Source organism: Pecten maximus, chromosome 7 (assembly GCF_902652985.1).
Source record: "Pecten maximus chromosome 7, xPecMax1.1, whole genome shotgun sequence".
Taxonomy (NCBI): domain Eukaryota; kingdom Metazoa; phylum Mollusca; class Bivalvia; order Pectinida; family Pectinidae; genus Pecten; species Pecten maximus.
Genome location: NC_047021.1, coordinates 20,067,020 through 20,094,950, shown reverse-complemented (window position 1 = coordinate 20,094,950; position 27,931 = coordinate 20,067,020). Strand labels below are relative to the sequence as shown.

The following is a 27,931-nucleotide window of genomic DNA, read 5'->3' as shown; positions in this document are numbered from 1 at the left end:
TCCTTTATATACATACAGTCATGATCATTTATGGTACAAGACTGAGATGCCTAGTAGTATGACCAGTAACAACAATTATTGATCCAGTCACTAGCTCTAACATACATACCTGAGGTATGTATTAAATAAATTAATTTAAATTCCCTTATAAATGTCAATAAATAATGAACATAATGTAAAACATCAAGTACCGTTCAAGTTCATTCCTGGCTTGTTCACTCTTTTCCAATTCCATAGCAGCAGAATGTAGTCGGTTTTTGGCAGATTCCAACTGGAAATACAACCATGTACACAAAACTAGAATACAGTATTAAGCCAAGGACCAAATTTATCAAATCATACAAGATCTGGAGATGTTGATTTACTTAATATGAAATATAAGATGAAAAAACTGGTAGTACATGAACATTGATAAAACACTCCTCTATCTGTCAATGGTATCACAGTCTATTGGTCAACTTCTTTTCCATTTACAAAACCCACAGAGGAAAACTGATAATAACAGATGCTTTTGGTAAAACATCTATTTAATAATAAAAAAAAGTCTTTAAGAGACTTCAGACATAACTTTATCACTGGAGTAAAAACAGATTTGAGAACCTCACATACTGCTGTTCAGTAGACAGCTGGAGAAGATACCTAGCTATCAGATTTACAAACCTGGGCATCACTCTTCTCCCTGGCCAGGCGCTCACGTTCCACGACACCATTGAGGACGTTGACCTCACTACGACTATTGCTGATCTGTAAGTTGTACTGGACTGTAGCATGAGCCAAGGCATCCTCGTTCAGCTTAATCTCAGTCTTCAGGTCCTCAATCTTACGCTGGAGCTCCTCATTCTCCGATGATAGCAGGGCGTTCTCATCCTTGAACCTTGACCTCTGTCTGTCCAGTTCCATCTGAAGACAAGAACAAGAAATAAAGCCACCATCATAGAGGCATAAATTAACCAGACTAAAAGACACAGGCATTGATTAACCAGACTACATCACATAGGCATACATTAACCAGACTGTATCACATAGGCATAGATTAACCAGATTACATCACACAGGCATAGATTAACCAGACTATATCACATAGGCATACATTAACCAGACTACATCACATAGGCATAGATTGACCAGACTACATCACATAGGCATAGATTAACCAGATTACATCACATAGGCATAGATTAACCAGACTACATCACATAGGCATAGATTAACCAGATTACATCACATAGGCATAGATTAACCAGACTTCATCACATAGGCATAGATTAACTAGACTACATAGATGTCTATAGGGGACAAACGAATCACACAAATAGTCCATAATTAAAGGATGTCAAAAATAATTTCAGCATATCATCTAACATGTTACCATGTTATACATGTACTTTATATCAAGAACTTGAAAGATTTTATCTTAAGCAAAATGAACACATTTCAAAACCATAGCTTTCACAGCACTTAAATTTCTTGGGGTGATTATTTGCAGCATAGTTTCTAGAACATTTGCTGGGTTTGATTGTCACATCAATAGTCCTACCATAACTCTGAATGGACCCCTAACTAACCAACGTACATGTACCTGTGTAGCTGTATTGAGGACTTACCTTCATAGCATTAAGTTCTGCCCGAGCTTTTTCCAAATGGTCATGAGTGTACTTCCTGTCCTCATCAGCAACTTCAAACCGATTTTCAGCATCAGTCTGTCAGCCAATACAACAGAATGACATATTAGTGAAGGGGAGGTAATTATATATCAGGTAAGTGTATTTCTTACTTTACCCATACTTTTAGAATTTCTTACCACTGTAACAGTGCTGCATTTGTACTGCAATAGCATTAGATTTGTTCTATTGGAGCAGATGACCTTTTGGAATCACAGAACATGCACATCAAATACCATGTAAGTTCTAGCACTTTGACTGTCCTCACAATGACCTCTGATTAGTGACCTCTACCTGACCACTAACTGACCTTTTGTGTAGCGGCCTTGACTTGTTCTGTGTGGAGTTGGTGCTGCAGTTTTTGTTGCTCGTCATTAAGCTGTTCCTGAAGCTGACGAGCATTCTTCTCGTGTTGGTACTGACGTGTCAGGGTCTCTTTCTCATCTTCCAGCTACAACATCAATAGCATATTACATACAGATGTGTGTGGCATATGGTGATTCTATAATCAGTATGACAGTTGATGCCTCATGTTAAATGTTACATAATACTTTTGCGTTTTTTGACCAAAGATATTCTCTGAGTGACCTGTGACTATATGTCAGTGACCTATAACCTGTAAGTATTAACTCTTTACGTACTCATTCAAATTCCGCGGTCGATACCGGAAGTGAATGCTGGGTAGTCCTTTGTGTATTGGAGCATAAGGCTATCACATCAGACGTCGATAAAACAATCTTTTACTGTTGTGTGTTGCTGAATATTAAATGAAGTTTATTGTATGGAACGAGTACTGAGTACGGAAACTCTTTTACCCAATTTTTCCTTTGAAATACGGCGAAATCACCAGGCAGAATTGCAGGAAATGACATGTTGCTCTGCACATGTGTCACACATGTGCAAGTAATCGCGCAGTCAAAACATCGTTTTTTTCGTTACGTAAAAATATTTTACGTATTTCTTACTTACTGTCAAATTGATGATAAACATTACTCAATTATATATATTCTATCGTTTTTAATAGCTTTATTGTGTTTAACACCTCCACAATCTCGCAGAAAACGAAAGTAAATTTGAGGCCTCCATTTTGTAGCTATGTAAACAACCCGGCATGAACTGGCGGAATTCTTTGAAATAGACTACCTTAACGAATGAATATGCTTCTGGTACGTAAAATAATTCATCAATACAATATTTACATTGCTTATTATTTCTTAAAAACATCATTTCCTCACCTGTTTCACAGCACTGGTGGCCGTTCTGATTTCCATCTGCATGTTCCTGATCTGGAGCTCAGCTTTCTGGCGCCCTTCCATCTCACTGTAATAAACAAAGGATTTAACAACTGTTCCAGAAAATCCTGAGACACAGGATTATATACTTACCATTTAAGTTCATGTACTGTTCCAGACAATCCAGAGACAAATTTATACTCTTATCTAACATTTAATAATAAGTACATGCACTGTACCATAATAAAATCACTTGGCTGTTTCTTTCATAACCAGACAACATTATGTAACATCTTCAGTGTTTTGCATATACAACAATCCCATACCGAATAGGAGCAGATATGAAACAATTGCAAAGGATCCAGCCATCAATAATGAATGTTGTTGTCCCTGCGTGATGTCAATGTCATCTCACAGTTGAGATACAAGACCTCTCTGGTCATTCCATTCTAACCCTGTTTGTAAGCCTTCATACAGTAACCTTAACCCTGTTTGTAAGCCTTCATACAGTAACCTAATCTAGACTTTTCACAGACCCTTAAGGCAATGTGACAGTGATACTTCTGCCTACCTTGTATACTGCTCCTCCTTGCGGGCCAACTGTTCCTTGGTCTTGTTGAGGAGGATGTCGGCATTCTTCCTCATCTCCACCTCCTCATTTAGACTGTATTCTATGGTCCTGATTCTCTGCTCCAGGTCAAGCTTGGCCTGCTCCAGTGATGTACGCTGCTGGTTCAGTGTGTCAATCTTCCTACAAGGTCAACACAGCAACATTAGATTCTCCACACTATTAATGGCCTCATGATTACGGAATCAATTAAAAGTAGCAAGCAATACACTATTCCACTACAGCCAAACTTATTGTAGCATACAATACACTATTCCACTACAGCGAAACGTATTGTAGTATACAATACACTATTCCACTACATCCAAACTTATTGTAGCATACAATACACTATTCCACTACAGCCAAACTTATTATAGCATACAATGTAGGATACAATACACTATTCCACTACAGCAAAACTGATTGCAGCATACAATACACTATTCTACTACAGCCAAACTTATTGTAGCATACAATACACTATTCCACTACAGCCAAACTTATTGTAGCATACAATACACTATTCCACTAGTTAAACTTATTGCAGCGTACAATACACTATTCCACTACAGCCAAACTTATTGTAGCATACAATAAACTATTCCATTAGTCAAACTTATTGTAGCATACAATACACTATTACACTAGTCAAACGTATTGTAGCATACAATGCACTATTCCACTACAGCCAAACTTATTGTACACTATTCCACTACAGCCAAACTTATTGTAGCATACAATACACTACTCCACTAGTCAAACTTATTGTAGCATACAATACACTGTTCCACTAGTCAAACTTATTGTAGCATACAATACACTATTCCACTACAGCCAAACTTATTGTAGCATACAATACACTATTCCACTACAGCCAAACTTATTGTACACTATTCCACTAGAGCCAAACTTATTGTAGCATACAATACACTATTCCACTACAGTCAAACTTATTGTAGCATACAATACACTATTCCACTACATTCAAACTTATTGTACACTAGTATTCCACTACAGTCAAACTTATTATGGTGTGAAATACATACTTCTGCATTTCATTGCGTTCCTTTGACAGAGATTTGTTTTTGCTCTCAATAGTGAGTCGCTGGTTTCTCTCATGATCCAACATCTTCCTCTGGTCCCGTAAATGATCCTGAAGTTTTATCACTGTGTTTGGATCTACAACACCATAGTCCATAGTCACATTTATTGAACATAATTGAAATAATTATATTGAAAAAATATTTATCATATATATATATATAAGCCATAATTTTATTTATTTATTTATTTCATAATTTTATTTATTTATTTTTTTTTTTTCAAATATCCATCATGAAATTTAAATAATTCAATAAACAAGGCCAAAATTCTAAAATATGCCTTACCACTGAGGTTCATGTTGGCCAGGACATCCTTTCCATATGGGATGTTGGTGGTGGCATATGTTGAGCTCTCGCCATTCTCGGTGGAGGTGAAGGACAGCATGTCATCGTCAGGGAGGTCGAGACCTTTGTAGGGGGCGTAACTGTAGGATGTTGGCAGATTCTTCAGGTACGTCCCCATGTCCGACCTATAAATACCAAGTGTGAATATTTAAGACAAACTTACTCCATAGACACACAAATGTATTTAGAATTAAGTCTTTTGCTACAAACATACACTTTATATGAATTTTCTACTTGTCACAGGATTAAAAACAGTAACACTTGTATCTATAAGAATTGCTTTTTTCTGACTTGAAGGCAAATATCAAAGCTAACTCAACAAAACACAGAATAAAAAAATCAAATGAGGCTAAGTAGAGTGTATATATTCAAGAATGACCTCATATTACAAGTAAGAAATCATAAACTTAAAATATCTAATATCGATCCTCTTATTCTTCCCTCCTCCAAATTAGTTAAGTGATACTTCTAGCCACTAACTCACATAACTGGTTATACCTTTTAGTTAACAATGTTTTTATCTTAACTTGGCTAAGTTTGACCAGTCTGACCTATTTTTCATTGATTACCAACAAAATGTAATCAATTACATGTATATACTATGAATGAACTCTGACACATGAAAATTGCTGTCCTGGAACAATTACTGTGAATTGACCAATTGTCCAATAACAGACTTGAGAACATCGACTGAAATCGAATGTCAGCCATAAAATCCTTCACTTGACCTCTAACATTAGCATTAAGACATGTGACATGGAACCCAAAACTACATGAAGAACCACTTACTCATCCTCAACTACCATATGTGTGACTTCGACTAACTGAGGAGGGGGGCTGTGAGCCCTTGGCAACAGCCTCTCCTGTACGCGTGGTGCGTGGAGGACCAACCGCCGGCGAGGACGGAATATTGGTGGCGGTGGGTGATACATAAACACCATTGGTCTTCTGTAGTACGTCCCATGGTACATGATCTCACAGTATCTCAATAAACATGTTAATTCTCACAGCACCATGGTCTCACAGTATCTCAATAAACATGTTAATTCTCACAGCACCATGGTCTCACAGTATCTCAATAAACATGTTAATTCTCACAGCACCATGGTCTCACAGTATCTCAAAAACATGTTCCATGTTATTTCTCACAGCACCATGATCTCACAGTATTTCAAAAAACATTGTCCCAATCAATGCTTTTGTATGTAACACAGATCCATATAGGAAGACCAAGGCTCTACTGTGTGATGTCAAGCTGACTGGACATGTCAGAGCAATAATAACAAGACCAGGCAAGTTAGTCCATCAAGTATTCTGGGGATACATTCCAACACATCCTCTCTACACCAACTGTATACCACAGATCAGCACTCTCTATCACAGATCACAGAGGTGACACCATGACACTCTAGATCAAATGTGATGGTACTACCACAGATCACAGAGGTGACACCATGACACTCTAGATCAAATGTGATGGTACTACCACAAATTACAGAGGTGACACCATGACACTCTAGATCAAATGTGATGGTACTACCACAGATCACAGAGGTGACACCATGACACTCTAGATCAAATGTGATGGTACTACCACAGATCACAGAGGTGACACCATGACACTCTAGATCAAATGTGATGGTACTAAATCACTAACACCTCCAAGCTGGTCGATAATAATTAGTTATGCTACAAAACTTCCTCTTTTTACCAAAAATCCATAAATGTTTGAATAATTAATCAACTACTTGCATGGCAATATGATTTTAAACGAGTGTAACACCTCAAGCATATCCTTGTTGACACAGTCGGTTCAATGATAAAAATGGTTAGCATACTTGATAACAGTAGGCACACATGCTAAATTCATCAATGTATAATGGAATGTTTCATGTTCAGGGTTGCCAACTCACTCACGTGAGACAAAAAAACTCATATAAAAACGTCCGTAAAATGTCCCTTCTCACGTTGAAGCAATCCTCGCGTAACGTGAGGTACAAATCTCACACATTGATTAGGTTTTCTCAAGTCGCCTCACGCGAAGCCATGAAATCGACAACTTTAGCTTGGGACTGTTCAAAGGGGAATAACTCTTACAGTTTTTGTAAAGATTACACCAGAGCCCCGTTCGATTTGCACTCTTCTAGGAAGAGAAGCCTTCTAAGAAGATCGTATTCCGTTATATGTAAATCGAGTAAACCGGGAGAATAAAACAAAAAATAAGCAAGTTTTTAAGTTTTCTCAAACACGATGACACAAACATGTGCATGTATGTGTTATAAATCCTTCTCTAGTGAAACTCATCACTCGCACACTTAAAACATGGTCGCCGCCATCTTGGAAGATAAATCTTCCAGCTTTGAGACGGAAGAGTAGAAGATCTTCCAGAAGCAGAAGAGCTTCAAATCGAGTGACCGGAAGATATCTTCTAGAATCAGAAGAGTGCAAATCGAACGGGGCTCAGGCGTCGCGCTTCACATCCGGTTGGTAGTGACGGAAGCACGTTCGGAGAGCTGACTTCTGAACACGATAACTAAGCTTAGGCCTACAAAAATAGTGAGTAATATTCACATTCTCAGTTTATAACTGAACAATTCCTTTGATATTTCGTGAAATATGTCGTCGCCTAAAAGGAAAAAGATCGATATCTGGTCGACTAAGCTCGCCAAGTTTAAAGAATCGCCATGGGGAAAAAAATCACGATTGGATTTCTAAAAATGTTTTCGGAAATGAGCATGCCTATTGCAAGTTGTTTAAAGCTAACTTTTCGATCAGATCAAGCACAGTATGTGATATAAAATGCCACATTTTGTCAGTTGGCATTGAGTTGGTCTTTCAGGTAAAAGTTTATATAATTACCACAGCTAGAAATTAAACTCTTGACAGATAATTCATAAGTAATCACATTTTATTTTTACTTTTGCAAGACAATCGGGAAATTCTATACAGCAGTGATGGACAAAATGATTGCAAAGCTCCCCCTGCATGATCCTTCTTTGACACGGATTTTTTGGTACCTAGCCATAGAGCTATATACTTTATCTACTAGAAATTAAATCCAAAAATCTCAAACGCCTACATGATATAAATAGAACAGTTATCCATTGCTTCAAAACATTTTATAATCTTAACCTTAAACTATTGAATAAAACTATTAATAATCAACTTACAAAAACTATTGGAAACTTATTTAGTTCTTTAAGTTCTACAACTGGCACCTAGATTACATGTAATGTCACCAAGGATGAGGAGAAGGATTCACTTGAGGAGGAAATTATTGACTATCAGCTTGCTCCAAAGGAGGAGATTTCAAAGCAAGAAGATATATAAAATAAATGGCTTAAATATCTGTTAATGTCTGATATTTTTTCTACAACATTTAATCAAATAATAAAACGCTGTGATGCCGCGACGTCGTCAAAAAGTCTCACACATTGGAAGAGCCCAATATGGGAGAACTCCCACATTGGGCTACTTACAGGTTGGCAACCCTGCATGTTGTTGAACAAATGAATGCCACAAGAAATAATAAAGCTGTTTATCTGTATCAGCAACTTAAGTAAAACACTACTGAACTTTTATTTTGGAGTACAGACAATATCTGTCAACACAATTCAACTTTTATTTTGGAGTACAAACAATATCTGTCAACACAATTCAACTTTTATTTTGGAGTACAGACAATATCTGTCAACACAATTCAACTTTTATTTTGGAGTACAGACGATATCTGTCAAACACTACTGAACTTTTATTTTGGAGTACAAACAATATCTGTCAAACACTACTGGACTTTTATTTTGGAGTACAAACAATATCTGTCAAACACTACTGGACTTTTATTTTGGAGTACAAACAATATCTGTCAAACACTACTGGACTTTTATTTTGGAGTACAAACAATATCTGTCAAACACTACTGAACTTTTATTTTGGAGTACAGACAATATCTGTCAACACTACTGAACTTTTATTTTGGAGTACAAACAATATCTGTCAAACACTACTGGACTTTTATTTTGGAGTACAGACAATATCTGTCAACACTACTGAACTTTTATTTTGGAGTACAAACAATATCTGTCAAACACTACTGAACTTTTATTTTGGAGTACAGACAATATCTGTCAAACACTACTGAACTTTTATTTTGGAGTACAGACAATATCTGTCAAACACTACTGAACTTTTATTTTGGAGTACAAACAAAATCTGTCAAACACCAAAGTATGACAAGAACTGACACAAGACCTAAAAGCCCTCTGCCAGAAGCGTTAGGGAATTATTGCTTTTTAATTTTTTAAATAGACGCACCAATGTCTCTAAACAAAAGAATGATTGATACATTCACCTTCCACATGTCCACAAAACCTTCAGTACCTAGTAATAAGTCCTAATAAGAAAATGTTCAACTATTTATAAAAAAAATTCCAATTTGTCTTCAACTATCAATACACTAAATATATCTTTTTGTGTTTCTGTATATATTGTTCTAAAACTCGTCAATATTTTACAGTTGACATGCGTTATAATTACCAATATTGGACAGAAAATAAATTGTGATTCTGTAATTAGGAATATCCTTAAGTTTCATTAGTACTGGTATCTTAATCAATGCTATCAGTATTGATGATTATAGCAATTGGAGGTATGTCCAGGAGTGATTTTTTTTTTACTGGATTTCCAGTCTGTCAAGTTTTTCTCCAATGACAGGTTGTACTCAGGAAACACAATTTATAACATTATACACTAACCAAAGGAAGTCCTTATAATAATCTGTATCAGAAACCTGAATTTTAATCAATAAGAGTAAAGAATATGAATTAAACATTGCACAAATTCAAAATAAATATACATATATAAATTGTCTTGTATTGTTCAAATGTGCCATATCCTCTCATATTAGAATCAGCTTGGTGTACAAGTAAAACTTACCAGCAGCCTCTGACTAGCTGCTTGATCAACACCAGAACTTATACAAGTCCTGTGCAGCCACCATCTTTCTTTTGTGACCAAAAAAGTGTACACAAGTATCCATAGAAATGTTCGGGAGAAAGTATATTCATGTTTGAATGAAAACAAATACTGATGACATCACTAATTTTGAAACACAAAATTGATGACGTCACTGATTGTGAGCTTCAGTTTTGATGACGTCATGACAATTGTGACGTCATCAAAATAGTCACCAATTGATGGTGAAGTCACAAATCCAGCACAGATCAAGGTTCAACCAGAAAGATCTATTCCTACACTGGATTCTTTGCTGTGATTTACAAAGCATACAAGTGATATACCAGTTAAGCACAGTGAATATAAACAAGACTTACCTGTCGGGTTCCAGATCACTGTCATCTTCATCTATACTGTTGCCATCACTCTGCAGCGACATTTTGAGGCGAGTAGGGTTGGTGGGCGAGGGCCGGGAGGTGGGGGATTTGTGCTGGGGGAGTGCCTCGCTCCTTGTTGGAGGGGACACAGTGGTGAATTGGGGTGGGGGAGGGTGTGTAGGGATCTCAAGGGGTTTGGTCGCCTCAGGTCTGCAGGAAAACAAAAACACATTTACGTGATGCAAACAAACAATAAGGAAGGACTGCTGGAAAAGTTAATACATTAGTCTTGTTACTGTCTGGACAACACTTCAATAGTTTATTGAACTAATTGTTGAGGGAGAGTTTAATATTACATGAAAATTGTTCTGTTTGATATCATAGTTTGTCTTTAGTTGATTGAGTATGTCAGATTGAATTGAATTTTTTTTTTTAATATTTAGTTTAGTTTTATTTCTATAAGAAGGTTGCTTTGATCTCCAACAATAACAATTCAATATAGCAACGACAGTATAAAGACACTTCTGTTTGTGGATTATCAGTTCAATAGGTGGCCCGTCGACATTGACAGGGATATTATGTATGTCATGTCTGATATTCCATCTTCCTCTAAAATAACTATAACCTATAAAATATTGGTTTTTTTTAAATTTTATTTTAACAAGAGCTACTTAAACACTTTCAGACACTAATCACTTATAGTAATATAAACATTTAGCTGTTTATTTAATGTACTGTCGAAGCGTGAAGCTTACAATTCAAAACCATTTACTGTCATATTGTTCACTTTAAATCTGTATTTGTGGACTTAAATTTCACCAGTGTCACTATTTCTAAATATGGTCAAGTAGGTATTATATTAAAATTTTAAGTACAAGTCTGTTTTAAAATCACAATCCGCACAGCCATGCTATTTTATTTTATCTATAATCAGTCTCCGACATGCTCATTTCAAGGTCAAGTAGAAGGTGTCTTAATCGTTATGTTAAATATTATATCTGGTTATTTCCCCAAGTACAGTATGTAATTGATTAAATCATCCACATTTAAAGTACTTTTTCATAAGTACAAAAAGTCTTTACATACACCTCAAAACTTAAAGCTATTTCACCATCCTTACATACAGGAGTATTGTTAATTCTGTGATGCATAGATTGTTGGTAAGGTGTCTCTAGAACATATCTGGTACTACTATACTTATCCAGGATAATTTATATGTTCATGTAATTTAATTGCTTCTGATTCTAAATCTTGTAGTACATGTTTTTCAATTATACTAATATCATAATCCTGAGATTTAAAATACACAACATAGGCATAATACATTATAATGAGGAAGATTAACAGTGTTGTTTCACAAAGTTCGAATCCAAAATCCTAATATTTTAAACCTCTGAATAAATATTCAAAAGTAGAAATTAAAGTTTAAAGATTACCAGGAGTATACCCCTATTTTTAAGTCACTGGTGCTATTTTGCATGCTGCAATGCAAACAAATTGTACTGTGACTAAACTAAAATTTAAGTATTAAGACAACTGAAAAGTAACTTAAATGTGATTTCATTGTGAAAAAAACAACCTTTCAGCACAGGATATAAAATGAAATTAACAGTGATGTTTCACCAATAATCAAGGCCACATTTTTTTGGTTTTAAATACTTAATCAAATTTACAGTTTGACACAAGAGAGATAAAACATTTCTCTCATAAACAGCATTGGTTACCACTATTGCCCATTCCAATTGCTAATCTATCAAACTACCAAATTGACATTGAGGCTGAACTGGTTCTAGAGATGTGTATATCAGCATTCTTTGTTGACCTGCTCACCTCAATCTAGTAATCAGGCAATTAAAACTAAAAATACACACTTGTAACATACCAATAGTTTATGGTTTACATCCTATGTCCACTGGATGTCTGAGATAGCAATTGCTACTGCACAAATGTAGAGTCTTTAAATACTGCACATGTATAATGCATGCCCTCAGAGCCTCTCCAGAGCTGAATAAGCTTTCAGACACAGCTGACATGCAGTGAAGTTCACTGATGCCTCAATCTTTGGTAAAACTAGTGTTATTGTTTATTCTCACGACATGTAACAAAGACATTTTTTAAAATCCTGAGCCATCCATGTGTTCTATAATGGTAAATAAATACACAACTGAGAAATTCTTCTCACACCAGTCAACCTTAACCCAAATTATCCCTGCTGACCAAACATTTTTACACTACACAATATGTAGACACACAAATAGCCCTGTGTTACAGTATGTAACAAGGACAAGTTTCACAAATACTTGACAGTACCTACCCCCAATTAGATGCTAAACGTCCATCATTATCCTGTGCTGACCAATGTCCACCTAAGTCAATTAAGTGTTGTAATCAGTGATCGTGGACTAATCAGGCTGCGACTGGTGACACCCTGTGGTGTTTATCTACTGCTTGTGTGTATGTCCAATGAACCACACGAGATCACAGTTAATCTTTCGTTGTGCCATTATACCTATATACCTATCACAAGCAGCAGCATGTTTTGTAGTGGCCTCTGATAGCTCTTAAAACTTTATATAAATAAAGTTCTTCTCTGGACACTAGAGGAATGGACTGTATTCTACCTACAAGCCACAGGATACATTTTCTATCGTTTGTTGTCTAGTGAAGGACAGATTTCTTTTGATCCCAACCTATGATCAATAAATGTCTTGAGAAATCATATTTTATCAGCAAGTATATATTTATCACTGCTACTTTTATCTTTTTGGAGCTTTTTTCATTATCAAGGTGATATATCAACCTTCCAGGAAACTTTTTTTTTAAATGAATAAATCAATACGCGAGTAAGTAATCAAAACAGAAAAATAAATTCCCTTCCTACTGCAGCAGTCAATACAGTGTCTTCAACATTTTACCATGAATTTATCAAATAAACAAAGTTGTTTATAGTTATTTGGAACAATATCAATAAACACTGACCATATTGGAGATTTTATTACCGAGAGGACCCTGAGGTTTGAGAAGAACATTGGCAGAACCTTAGTGTGCTCTGCCAGAACGTTTGAAGCATTAATTTTATCAGTGCTGATATTGCCTAGATTGTATAAGGAATGACTCTGGATCGTTTCCTTGAAACATTAAAACCTATTCCTGGTCCCACACCCACAGCCTGCCTTATTTCTGTACAAACTGCTGTGACAACTGACCCAATACCTACCCCTCACCTGATCTCCTGAAATACCTACTAAATATATACCCCCAGTATTGACACAGACCTGCACCGGTGATCCTCAATAAATACACAATCAATGAATGACAGATCCAAATATTTAATCTTCCACTATATCAGCTTTGACACAATGATGACACAAAAATCGTGAGATGTGTATCTTGTAATCACCAGAAATAACAGGAGATATAGCTGATACCAGCTTGACAAAGAATGATACCACTGATGTTACTTCACAACCTGTTTTGGTCGAGCAGGCAGACCTGGAACTGTGTCAATGTTTAAAAGGTCACCATAGGAGCAACATGAGCTTCAGCACTTATAATGGTAAAGTAGGTAACCAGTGCAGACTACAGCATAGAGCTGCTATTGACCTGCTAAACAAGTTTATGCTAAAGCAATACATGTCCCTAACCAGCCCCTGTCAGCTATAATATATGGTAATAATTTTTAAAGAAACTTGGATTTTCTAAAAATAGCAAAAGAGACCTTGATCTTGATCCAACAACCTTAAAACTAACTTGTTTGATATATTATGGTCCTTTCTAACTGTGTAATGTTTATTCAGAATCCTTGAAGGAATGAAGTCACTGGAGAGCTGACAAAATTCAGTATTACATATGTACAAGACAGAGAGAGGAAACCTATAGTCCCCCACCTCCTGGGTGAAACCAGTCAGGGACTATAGTAATGGGTCAACAGTATACAGTTATTGTATGGGTGTGAGGGAAATAGCACTTTTATTGTCCCTCGAGACATGAACTATTTACCGAGGCGAAGCTGAGGGAAACAATTAATGTCAAGGTGGACAATAAAAAGTGCTATTTCCAGAAATACCCATACAAGAACTGTTTTATTATACCAGCATCTATAAATCTTTCCATTTTCTTCTCCCAAACCAAGGTCCCTCCACTATTCCTAATGATTTTTCCCAAAGATAGTTTTTCAGCATGCTAACTGCTGTTTTTTATTACTCGTTGTGTGTTAGCGCTGTCTATTTTCAGAAAAGATCCTCTCCAGCACTTCTTTATCTAGATTATCCAAACTTGTAGATAAAGCTATTTCCCGAAATGTTCCTGTAGCATTAATTCCCGATTTCAGTAAACAAACTGTGTTTGCTTCGTCTTAGTCTCGAAAATGCTTATGCATTGTCCAATCAGTATGAACGAAGCAAAAAAACCTGCGAAAATATTAATGCGCTCATTCCGGGTAAATAGCACTTTTGACCATCAACCTGGTTAATAGCATTTTTGGAGGATGTGGTTCAAATAGTATTTCTATTGTTTACTTTTTATATAGCGTAAAATAACGAAAGGTATAATAATGCAAAATACAGCAGAGAGCTGCTATTAACAGCATTACTAATGGCAAAATGATAGGTTACCAGTGCAGACTGCAGTACAGAGCGCCTTATTTCAGGTAACTAGTCCAGAATGATACCAATGTCATCTAAAACGGTCAATCTTTTGATGGCACTAACCAGCAAAATAATTGGTTACAAGCAGAGTCTGAATACAGCAGCTTGCAGAATAATCTCAGTGGATATGAAAGATAACTTCATCATCTGAAAAATTACATGTCACCATTACAATATATAGAGTAGTCCCTCTAATACTGTGTGGGTTATCATGTCACCATTACAATATATAGAGTAGTCCCACTAATACTGTGTGGGTTATCATGTCACCATTACAATGTATAGAGTAGTCCCTCTAATACTGTGTGGGTTATCATGTCACCATTACAATGTATAGAGTAGTCCCTCTAATACTGTGTGGGTTATCATGTCACCATTACAATGTATAGAGTAGTCCCTCTAATACTGTGTGGGTTATCATGTCACCATTACAATGTATAGAGTAGTCCCACTAATACTGTGTGGGTTATCATGTCACCATTACAATGTATAGAGTAGTCCCTCTAATACTGTGTGGGTTATCATGTCACCATTACAATGTATAGAGTAGTCCCTCTAATACTGTGTGGGTTATCATGTCACCATTACAATGTATAGAGTAGTCCCTCTAATACTGTGTGGGTTACATGTATCATGTCACCATTACAATGTATAGAGTAGTCCCTCTAATACTGTGTGGGTTATCATGTCACCATTACAATGTATAGAGTAGTCCCTCTAATACTGTGTGGGTTATCATGTCACCATTACAATGTATAGAGTAGTCCCACTAATACTGTGTGGGTTATCATGTCACCATTACAATGTATAGAGTAGTCCCTCTAATACTGTGTGGGTTATCATGTCACCATTACAATGTATAGAGTAGCCCCTCTAATACTGTGTGGGTTATCATGTCACCATTACAATGTATAGAGTAGCCCCTCTAATACTGTGTGGGTTATCATGTCACAATGTATAGAGTAGTCCCACTAATACTGTGTGGGTTATCATGTCACCATTACAATGTATAGAGTAGTCCCTCTAATACTGTGTGGGTTATCATGTCACCATTACAATGTATACAGTAGTCCCTCTAATACTGTGTGGGTTATCATGTCACCATTACAATGTATAGAGTAGTCCCACTAATACTGTGTGGGTTATCATGTCACCATTACAATGTATAGAGTAGTCCCTCTAATACTGTGTGGGTTATCATGTCAGAATGTATAGAGTAGTCCCACTAATACTGTGTGGATTATCATGTCACGATTACAATGTATAGAGTAGTCCCTCTAATACTGTGTGGGTTATCATGTCACCATTACAATGTATAGAGTAGTCCCACTAATACTGTGTGGGTTATCATGTCACAATGTATAGAGTAGTCCCACTAATACTGTGTGGGTTATCATGTCACCATGTATAGAGTAGTCCCTCTAATACTGTGTGGGTTATCATGTCACCATTACAATGTATAGAGTAGTCCCACTAATACTGTGTGGGTTATCATGTCACCATTACAATGTATAGAGTAGTCCCACTAATACTGTGTGGGTTATTGTGTCACTATTACAATGTATAGAGTAGTCCCTCTAATACTGTGTGGGTTATTGTGTCACTATTACAATGTATAGAGTAGTCCCTCTAATACTGTGTGGGTTATCATGTCACCATTACAATGTATAGAGTAGTCCCTCTAATATTGTGTGGGTTATCATGTCACCATTACAATGTATAGAGTAGTCCCTCTAATACTGTGTGGGTTATTGTGTCACTATTACAATGTATAGAGTAGTCCCTCTAATACTGTGTGGGTTATCATGTCACCATTACAATGTATAGAGTAGTCCCACTAATACTGTGTGGGTTATCATGTCACCATTACAATGTATAGAGTAGTCCCTCTAATACTGTGTGGGTTATCATGTCAGAATGTATAGAGTAGTCCCACTAATACTGTGTGGATTATCATGTCACGATTACAATGTATAGAGTAGTCCCTCTAATACTGTGTGGGTTATCATGTCAGAATGTATAGAGTAGTCCCACTAATACTGTGTGGATTATCATGTCACGATTACAATGTATAGAGTAGTCCCTCTAATACTGTGTGGGTTATCATGTCACCATTACAATGTATAGAGTAGTCCCACTAATACTGTGTGGGTTATCATGTCACCATTACAATGTATATAGTAGTCCCACTAATAATGTGTGGGTTATCATGTCACCATTACAATGTATAGAGTAGTCCCTCTAATACTGTGTGGGTTATCATGTCACCATTACAATGTATAGAGTAGTCCCACTATTACTGTGTGGGTTATTGTGTCACTATTACAATGTATAGAGTAGTCCCTCTAATACTGTGTGGGTTATCATGTCACCATTACAATGTATAGAGTAGTCCCACTAATACTGTGTGGGTTATCATGTCACCATTACAATGTATAGAGTAGTCCCTCTAATACTGTGTGGGTTATCATGCCACCATTACAATGTATATAGTAGTCCCACTAATAATGTGTGGGTTATCATGTCACCATTACAATGTATAGAGTAGTCCCTCTAATACTGTGTGGGTTATCATGTCACCATTACAATGTATAGAGTAGTCCCACTATTACTGTGTGGGTTATCATGTCACCATTACAATGTATAGAGTAGTCCCACTGATACTGTGTGGGTTATCATGTCACCATTACAATGTATAGAGTAGTCCCTCTAATACTGTGTGGGTTATCATGTCACCATTACAATGTATAGAGTAGTCCCTCTAATAATGTGTGGGTTATCATGTCACCATTACAATGTATAGAGTAGCCCCCTCTAATACTGTGTGGGTTATCATGTCACCATTACAATATATAGAGTAGTCCCACTAATACTGTGTGGGTTATCATGTCACCATTACAATGTATAGAGTAGTCCCTCTAATACTGTGTGGGTTATCATGTCACCATTACAATGTATATAGTAGTCCCACTAATAATGTGTGGGTTATCATGTCACCATTACAATGTATAGAGTAGTCCCTCTAATACTGTGTGGGTTATCATGTCACCATTACAATGTATAGAGTAGTCCCACTAATACTGTGTGGGTTATTGTGTCACCATTACAATGTATATAGTAGTCCCACTAATACTGTGTGGGTTATCATGTCACCATTACAATGTATAGAGTAGTCCCTCTAATACTGTGTGGGTTATCATGTCACAATGTATATAGTAGTCCCACTAATAATGTGTGGGTTATCATGTCACCATTACAATGTATAGAGTAGTCCCTCTAATACTGTGTGGGTTATCATGTCACCATTACAATGTATAGAGTAGTCCCACTAATACTGTGTGGGTTATCATGTCACCATTACAATGTATAGAGTAGTCCCTCTAATACTGTGTGGGTTATCATGTCACCATTACAATGTATAGAGTAGTCCCACTAATACTGTGTGGGTTATCATGTCACAATGTATAGAGTAGTCCCACTAATAATGTGTGGGTTATCATGTCACCATTACAATGTATAGAGTAGTCCCTCTAATACTGTGTGGGTTATCATGTCACCATTACAATGTATAGAGTAGTCCCACTAATACTGTGTGGGTTATCATGTCACCATTACAATGTATAGAGTAGTCCCTCTAATACTGTGTGGGTTATCATGTCACCATTACAATGTATAGAGTAGTCCCACTAATACTGTGTGGGTTATCATGTCACAATGTATAGAGTAGTCCCACTAATACTGTGTGGGTTATCATGTCACCATTACAATGTATAGAGTAGTCCCTCTAATACTGTGTGGGTTATCATGTCACCATTACAATGTATATAGTAGTCCCACTAATAATGTGTGGGTTATCATGTCACCATTACAATGTATAGAGTAGTCCCTCTAATACTGTGTGGGTTATCATGTCACCATTACAATGTATAGAGTAGTCCCACTAATACTGTGTGGGTTATTGTGTCACCATTACAATGTATATAGTAGTCCCACTAATACTGTGTGGGTTATCATGTCACCATTACAATGTATAGAGTAGTCCCTCTAATACTGTGTGGGTTATCATGTCACAATGTATATAGTAGTCCCACTAATAATGTGTGGGTTATCATGTCACCATTACAATGTATAGAGTAGTCCCTCTAATACTGTGTGGCTTATCATGTCACCATTACAATGTATAGAGTAGTCCCACTAATACTGTGTGGGTTATCATGTCACCATTACAATGTATAGAGTAGTCCCTCTAATACTGTGTGGGTTATCATGTCACCATTACAATGTATAGAGTAGTCCCACTAATACTGTGTGGGTTATCATGTCACAATGTATAGAGTAGTCCCACTAATACTGTGTGGGTTATCATGTCACCATTACAATGTATAGAGTAGTCCCTCTAATACTGTGTGGGTTATCATGTCACCATTACAATGTATAGAGTAGTCCCACTAATACTGTGTGGGTTATCATGTCACAATGTATAGAGTAGTCCCTCTAATACTGTGTGGGTTATCATGTCACCATTACAATGTATAGAGTAGTCCCTCTAATACTGTGTGGGTTATCATGTCACGATTACAATGTATAGAGTAGTCCCTCTAATACTGTGTGGGTTATCATGTCACCATTACAATGTATAGAGTAGTCCCTCTGATACTGTGTGGGTTATCATGTCACCATTACAATATATAGAGTAGTCCCTCTAATACTGTGTGGGTTATCATGTCACCATTACAATGTATAGAGTAGTCCCTCTAATACTGTGTGGGTTATCATGTCACGATTACAATGTATAGAGTAGTCCCTCTAATACTGTGTGGGTTATCATGTCACCATTACAATGTATAGAGTAGTCCCACTAATACTGTGTGGGTTATCATGTCACCATTACAATGTATAGAGTAGTCCCTCTAATACTGTGTGGGTTATCATGTCACCATTACAATGTATAGAGTAGTCCCACTAATACTGTGTGGGTTATCATGTCACCATTACAATGTATAGAGTAGTCCCTCTAATACTGTGTGGGTTATCGTGTCACCATTACAATGTATAGAGTAGTCCCTCTAATACTGTGTGGGTTATCGTGTCACCATTACAATGTATAGAGTAGCCCCTCTAATACTGTGTGGGTTATCATGTCACCATTACAATGTATAGAGTAGCCCCTTTAATACTGTGTGGGTTATCATGTCACCATTACAATGTATAGAGTAGTCCCTCTAATACTGTGTGGGTTATCATGTCACCATTACAATGTATAGAGTAGCCCCTCTAATACTGTGTGGGTTATCATGTCACCATTACAATGTATAGAGTAGTCCCTCTAATACTGTGTGGGTTATCATGTCACCATTACAATGTATAGAGTAGTCCCACTAATACTGTGTGGGTTATTGTGTCACCATTACAATGTATAGAGTAGTCCCTCTAATACTGTGTGGGTTATCATGTCACCATTACAATGTATAGAGTAGTCCCTCTAATACTGTGTGGGTTACATGTATCATGTCACCATTACAATGTATAGAGTAGTCCCTCTAATACTGTGTGGGTTATCATGTCACCATTCCAATGCATAGAGAAATCCTTCTAACACTTGGACGGTTATTTGAACTATTAAGCAGAACTTTCAATGTACAAAATATACTTTTATTTATGAAGGCCAAGACTATATACAACTTGCATTGCAAAAGAAAACTATGCAGGAGTTGCCTTTTGAATGGTTCAAGGCTAAAGTCAACTAGTGAAGAAGACTGAGATCAGTATGAATGTTTTATGTGTATAACATCAGTGTACAATGCACCTGTCACTATTGCTATTCCATCAGCCCGACCTACACTGTACTATGGTACACTATACTAGGAGCTGATAAATTATAGTCCACCTCTGCAGCTAGGACACCTCATACACTATAGAAATATGTGTGTGATCAAAATTCTCAATCAAGTGCCAGTTTCACCTAGGTATATGGTTGTTAACTGTCAATAACAAGAAAGCCAAAACTTTGACCCATTTTTTTTTCCGACATAGCCGTATAATTTTCTTTTGGCTCCGGATATGACTCGACAGGTGGCGTTACTGGTCAAGATGAGGTATGTGATTGGTCAATGTAGTGGTAAATGCAATATGCAGATATGCAGTTAAAGACGAAACAAAATTAACATTGAATGCAAGTTGAATAAGTGGATGTATCTATTCAAATGACACATTAATAAAATTATATTCCTGATTCAAATGCAGTCTTATTATCACCAAAAAATGATTCAAACTGATATAATTTTGTTATCCGTGCGGAAATGCATTTATTGATTAGTTCGTTAATTTATTTCACCAGCAGTTTTACATTATAGCCACCAGCATTAAAACTATGCCGTTTATCTTTTTTAAAGATATTTCTTGTTAGTCTATATTACAAATACTTCATGATTATATCTGAAATATTTCTAAAACCATGTATGTCTCTATAGTACATGTAAATATTAAACAAATTATTTTTAATAAACATCAGTACGTGACCCTTGACTTGTTTTACCTTATCCAGAATTTGGATCTCAAGATCAACTTGATGACTCGTCATATTAATGTATTGATAAAGCGATAATGCTCTTGGGTACCCCAAGTTATTTCCTATGGGTAAAAACATGTACACCTGTCAACTGTTGTGCAGTGGGACTGGTATTAATGTTACATGTATAAGTAGTTATTGCGGCATTAGTTATTGCGGCATTGAACATGGTCATTACAACAACATTACAGTTCTGGAGGAGGAAGTATTTAATATTTCCTGTGTTTGCGTGAAAATTTTCGTTTACATAGATCGTCACCTCTGTTCTACTAAGCAAACAGGTAATTGTGCAACAGAAACAAAGACAACTTGCAGAAGACACCTAAAGGTTGGCAGTATGACTTACCTTCAGACAGGTGGTACCATGGTCAAATACAAAGAGCTTTCTGATTCCTACCAGCATACTAACACATGTACAAAGATACACAGATCTTTACAAAGACTGACCACTTAATTAACTATGAGCTTATAATTATATACACCGGGTACAATTAGCCCCAACAATCAATCTGTGTTAGCCAAGTGTGTCATTACCTATACAAATCAGGACATTAACGACCGTCAGTAATAACACCATGCATGTCTATCACATAATAGTTGCCTATCAATGACTTGTATAAATAAACAGGCTAAGAATGGCCAAGACCCGTTACAGTACAGCTCATCAGTGTGTTACAGTATAGTTCAGTACAAGTAGTACCATTATTGTCAGCAGTGAGTGAGTCGGTACTACCAGTGGTGTCGGAGATGCAACAACGTCTCCACTGTAGTGAGTAATTAATCGGTGATAGTTCCGACCCACCAAACACACACAAAAAAAAATGAATGAATTCCTTCAGATCAATTATTTATGTAGCTATATAATCAATAAAGCTACCTCCAACCTGTTACATGAAGTCTCAGGTAGCTAGGTCATTGGTTACAGTTTGGTCTAACATCACAGACAGTAAAGTTGAAATCCAGCAGCACCAACTGTACAGGAGAATAATACATGGGTTGATGATCTTACCTGTGTAATATCTCAACAATGACATTTATACAGATAAAAACACATACAATATACCTGCGATCTTTAGGCATCTTCTGTTAAATTCCTGAAGTGCACCATCATTTATGGTTTTGGCCCCTTTCTCAGTATGATCCAGACCTACCCCAGTACTAACTACACAAGGCCCCTCTCTCAGGATGATCCAGACCTACCCCAGTACTAACTATACAAGGCCCCTCTCTCAGGACGATGCAGACCTACCCCAGTACTAACTATACAAGGCCCCTCTCTCAGGATGATCCAGACCTACCCCAGTACTAACTATACAAGGCCCCTCTCTCAGGACGATCCAGACCTACGTACCCCAGTACTAACTATACAAGGCCCCTCTCTCAGGACGATCCAGACCTACCCCAGTACTATACTATACAAGGCCCCTCTCTCAGTATGATCCAGACCTACCCCAGTACTAACTATACAAGGCCCCTCTCTCAGGACGATCCAGACCTACCCCAGTACTAACTATACAAGGCCCCTCTCTCAGGACGATGCAGACCTACCCCAGTACTAACTATACAAGGCCCCTCTCTCAGGACGATGCAGACCTACCCCAGTACTAAGTATACAAAGCTGTGTGTAAGAGTGGCTAGCTCCAGCTCCATACATAATAGATAAGCTATCCCTGGAGGTACCCAGGCCCATCTGTCAGGGTATACAGCCACACCTGTAGTCAGCCTCCTTACCTTACCGACCCTCCACAACCATCATACCCAGTCCTCGTTAATTACCAACAGTTTGTATGAGCATCTCGCTACATCAGCTATCAGAAATACTATCCAGCACATTTCAGCTAAGCACCAAGCCAACTCATTTTACTATCAGCATTAATTTCTCTCGAGACAGAAGCACAAACAAGAACATAGAAATAAAAAACAAACTGGCCTTTGGTTCATTACAGGTACAACACACCGTCTTCCTTTTCTACACTTAGTACTAAGCTTATCATTCCGAGTTTATAGGTGTGACCAACTAACTTCGGTCAAGGAATTGACATTTGCTATGTAATGGATAAAAATCAACAAGAAGATGTACCAGGCAGTTGTCAATTTCCCCCATACCTCGCTATGAAAACTACCAATACATGTATGAATTGGGGATATTTAGATTTTTAACCATTTGTTTCCATGGTTACAGAAAAATCATGACAAATTCAAACCACTATATACCAAAAGGCACCAACAGACCACTAGAGTAATGCATGTACCAGGTTTTGTGAAGTTATCTTAAAACGGTTTTGGAGTAACAATTTGAAAAACTGTAATATGTAAGATTTTCACCATTTGTGTCCATTGGAACAGGAAAAATTTATATAAAATACAAAGCACTCCATACCAAAAGGCACCACTAGAGCAAGTTATCTTAGTGGAGTTATCTGAAAACAGTTTTGGAGTTACACTTCCAAAATGAGAGTGACTGGATGGATGCACAGATGCACACAGCACAGAGCCCAATTGAATACCCGTAACCCACCTACTCCCACCCAACCCCACCCCACCCCACCCCCATCATGACAGGAGTAAGATGTCATGTCATTAATACTTGGACATATTATTAAACTCCAATATCCCTCTAATAGAACTAGGAGACATCAAGATTCATTCATAATACACGAATCTATGAAAACAAACCAGGATACATTTTTAAATTGTATAGAGACAGAAGGCTGTGAGTGTTTAAGGAACAGTCAAAGATTATATCTTCTGCATTACATATTTGCTACAGACAAAGCTGTGGAGATTTTAGGGTCTATAAAAGCTATGTAAACACCTTCAAGCATGCAGTAAATCAGAAGGACATCTAAATTACCTCAAAACAGGGAGTGATAATCAGATAGAAAGCTCCACACCAAAACTTGACCATACTCATAGATGCTGTACATTAGGTTGTCATCTTGATCACACCAGTAACTATACACAAGGCATGTATCCTTGGTCACACAGGTGATTACTGTACACCAAGTGTGTCTCCTTGGTCACACAGGTGACTACTGTACACCAAGTGTGTCTCCTTGGTCACACAGGTGATTACTGTACACCAAGTGTGTCTCCTTGGTCACACAGGTAACTACTGTACACCAAGTGTGTCTCCTTGGTCACACAGGTGATTACTGTACACCAAGTGTGTCTCCTTGGTCACACAGGTAGCTACTGTACACCAATTGTGTCTACTTGGTCACACAGGTAACTACTGTACACCAAGTGTGCCTCCTTGGTCACACAGGTAACTACTCTACACCAAGTGTGTCTCCTTGGTCACACAGGTGACTACTGTACACCAAGTGTGTCTCCTTGGTCACACAGGTAACTACTGTAAACCAAGTGTGTCTCTTTGGTCACACAGGTGATTACTGTACACCAAGTGTGCCTCCTTGGTCACACAGGTGATAACTGTACATCAAGTGTGTCTCCTTGGTCACACAGGTAGCTTCTATTCACCTGATGTGCCTCCTTGGTCACACAGGTGATTACTGTACATCAAGTGTGTCTCCTTGGTCACACAGGTGACTTCTGTACACCAAGTGTGTCTCCTTGGTCACACAGGTAACTACTGTACACCAAGTGTGTCTCCTTGGTCACACAGGTAACTACTGTACACCAAGTGTGTCTCCTTGGTCACACAGGTGACTACTATACACCAAGTGTGCCTCCTTGGTCACACAGGTAGCTTCTATTCACCTGATGTGCCTCCTTGGTCACACAGGTGATTACTGTACATCAAGTGTGTCTCCTTGGTCACACAGGTAACTACTGTACACCAAGTGTGTCTCCTTGGTCACACAGGTAGCTTCTATTCACCTGATGTGCTTCCTTTGTCACACAGGTAACTACTGTACACCAAGTGTGTCTCCTTGGTCACACAGGTGACTTCTGTACACCAAGTGTGTCTCCTTGGTCACACAGGTAACTACTGTACACCAAGTGTGTCTCCTTGGTCACACAGGTAACTACTGTACACCAAGTGTGTCTCCTTGGTCACACAGGTAACTACTGTACACCAAGTGTGTCTCCTTGGTCAAACAGGTGACTACTGTACACCAAGTGTGTCTCCTTGGTCACACAGGTGACTACTGTACACCAAGTGTGTCTCCTTGGTCACACAGGTGAATACTGTACACCAAGTGTGTCTCCTTGGTCACACAGGTAACTACTGTACACCAAGTGTGTCTCCTTGGTCACACTGGTGACTACTGTACACCAAGTGTGTCTCCTTGGTCACACAGGTGACTACTGTACACCAAGTGTGTCTCCTTGGTCACAATGGTGACTACTGTACACCAAGTGTGTCTCCTTGGTCTCACAGGTGACTTCTGTACACCAAGTGTGTCTCCTTGGTCACACAGGTAACTACTGTACACCAAGTGTGTCTCCTTGGTCACACAGGTGACTACTGTACACCAAGTGTGTCTCCTTGGTCACACAGGTGACTACTGTACACCAAGTGTGTCTCCTTGGTCACACAGGTGACTACTGTACACCAAGTGTGTCTCCTTGGTCACACAGGTGACTACTGTACACCAAGTGTGTCTCCTTGGTCACACAGGTAACTACTGTCCACCAAGTGTGTCTCCTTGGTCACACAGGTAACTACTGTACACCAAGTGTGTCTCCTTGGTCACACAGGTAACTACTGTACACCAAGTGTGTCTCCTTGGTCACACAGGTGACTACTGTACACCAAGTGTGTCTCCTTGGTCACACAGGTGACTACTGTACACCAAGTGTGTCTCCTTGGTCACACAGGTGAATACTGTACACCAAGTGTGTCTCCTTGGTCACACAGGTAACTACTGTACACCAAGTGTGTCTCCTTGGTCACACAGGTGACTACTGTACACCAAGTGTGTCTCCTTGGTCACACAGGTGACTACTGTACACCAAGTGTGTCTCCTTGGTCACACAGGTGACTACTGTCCACCAAGTGTGTCTCCTTGGTCACACAGGTGACTACTGTACACCAAGTGTGTCTCCTTCGTCTCACAGGTGACTTCTGTACACCAAGTGTGTCTCCTTGGTCACACAGGTAACTACTGTACACCAAGTGTGTCTCCTTGGTCACACAGGTAACTACTGTACACCAAGTGTGTCTCCTTGGTCACACAGGTAACTACTGTACACCAAGTGTGTCTCCTTGGTCACACAGGTAACTACTGTACACCAAGTGTGTCTCCTTGGTCACACAGGTAACTACTGTACACCAAGTGTGTCTCCTTGGTCACACAGGTAACTACTGTACACCAAGTGTGTCTCCTTGGTCACACAGGTAACTACTGTACACCAAGTGTGTCTCCTTGGTCACACAGGTAACTACTGTACACCAAGTGTGTCTCCTTGGTCACACAGGTGACAACTGTACACCAAGTGTGTCTCCTTGGTCACACAGGTAACTACTGTACACCAAGTGTGTCTCCTTGGTCACACAGGTAACTACTGTACACCAAGTGTGTCTCCTTGGTCACACAGGTAACTACTGTCCACCAAGTGTGTCTCCTTGGTCACACAGGTAACTACTGTCCACCAAGTGTGTCTCCTTGGTCACACAGGTAACTACTGTCCACCAAGTGTGTCTCCTTGCTTGGTCACACAGGTAACCACTGTTCACCAGATGTCTCCATAATCACACAGATATACCATGGATAACCATAGTAATTAGTTGTTGGTTTGGCAATCTTAAGATCTGAGAAGACATTGGTCAGTATTAGCTATTATTTGTTCACTGTGTCAAATATTTTTCGATGACTGAGATTGATCACTTGTCAATATAAACACAGTCAATAAACAACATCACTGTATTTGAAAAATAGAATATATAGTCGGTTATCAAGTTTTTATTGATTTTTTTTTCTATGACTATCAAAAATATAGTTACATCAATTAACAACCTAACATATTTAATTTTTTCTGCGTCTGTGAAATTCCTTGGAAACTCAAGTCAATATTATTAGTTAAATAATGTTCTGGGACTAATTCTGTACTAAACTTGTAACAAAGATAGATTTTACAATTAAGCTATATTCAAGGAAGTGGAACAGTTAGTGTGGCATGATGACCAGGGATTACACTTCTGTAAAGGTTACCTCCCCTACATGGCTCTTATGCAGTTAAACATTTCATTGTCCATAAACACCAAAGGATTCAGAATCTATAAAGGAAGCCCCCAAGGTTGTGTTTTGTTGTTTTATTCATTGCAGGGTTCAGTTGTATTGATTCTTTAATAGCGATTGATGCTTCTAGATGTTAGTTCCTAATTCAAACACACCATACATTGGAGACAATCGGTGTTCAACTCAGGGTCACAAAACTAGGAGACATTTATTATAGTGTACAACTCAGGGTCACAAAACTAGGAGACATTTATTATAGTGTACAACTCAGGGTCACAAAACTAGGA

General features: G+C 38.0%; 1 protein-coding gene across 15 annotated transcripts in view; it reads right to left on the bottom strand.

Annotated features, from left to right (window-relative positions):
- LOC117331839 (ankyrin repeat domain-containing protein 26-like) overlaps positions 1-27,931 on the bottom strand; it is a 90,891-nt gene that overhangs the window by 25,697 nt on the left and 37,263 nt on the right. For 14 of the 15 annotated variants that reach the window (XM_033890779.1, XM_033890766.1, XM_033890767.1 and 11 more), the window contains 9 exons: positions 10,282-10,491; positions 4,892-5,076; positions 4,550-4,682; positions 3,465-3,644; positions 2,897-2,981; positions 1,972-2,112; positions 1,605-1,700; positions 661-900; positions 192-271 (listed from right to left, as the gene is read on the bottom strand). In XM_033890779.1, coding sequence (XP_033746670.1) covers positions 192-271; positions 661-900; positions 1,605-1,700; positions 1,972-2,112; positions 2,897-2,981; positions 3,465-3,644; positions 4,550-4,682; positions 4,892-5,076; positions 10,282-10,491 — 1,350 coding nt within the window. The remainder of the gene's footprint in view (positions 1-191; positions 272-660; positions 901-1,604; positions 1,701-1,971; positions 2,113-2,896; positions 2,982-3,464; positions 3,645-4,549; positions 4,683-4,891; positions 5,077-10,281; positions 10,492-27,931) is intronic. The other variant, XM_033890778.1, reaches the window with a different exon arrangement.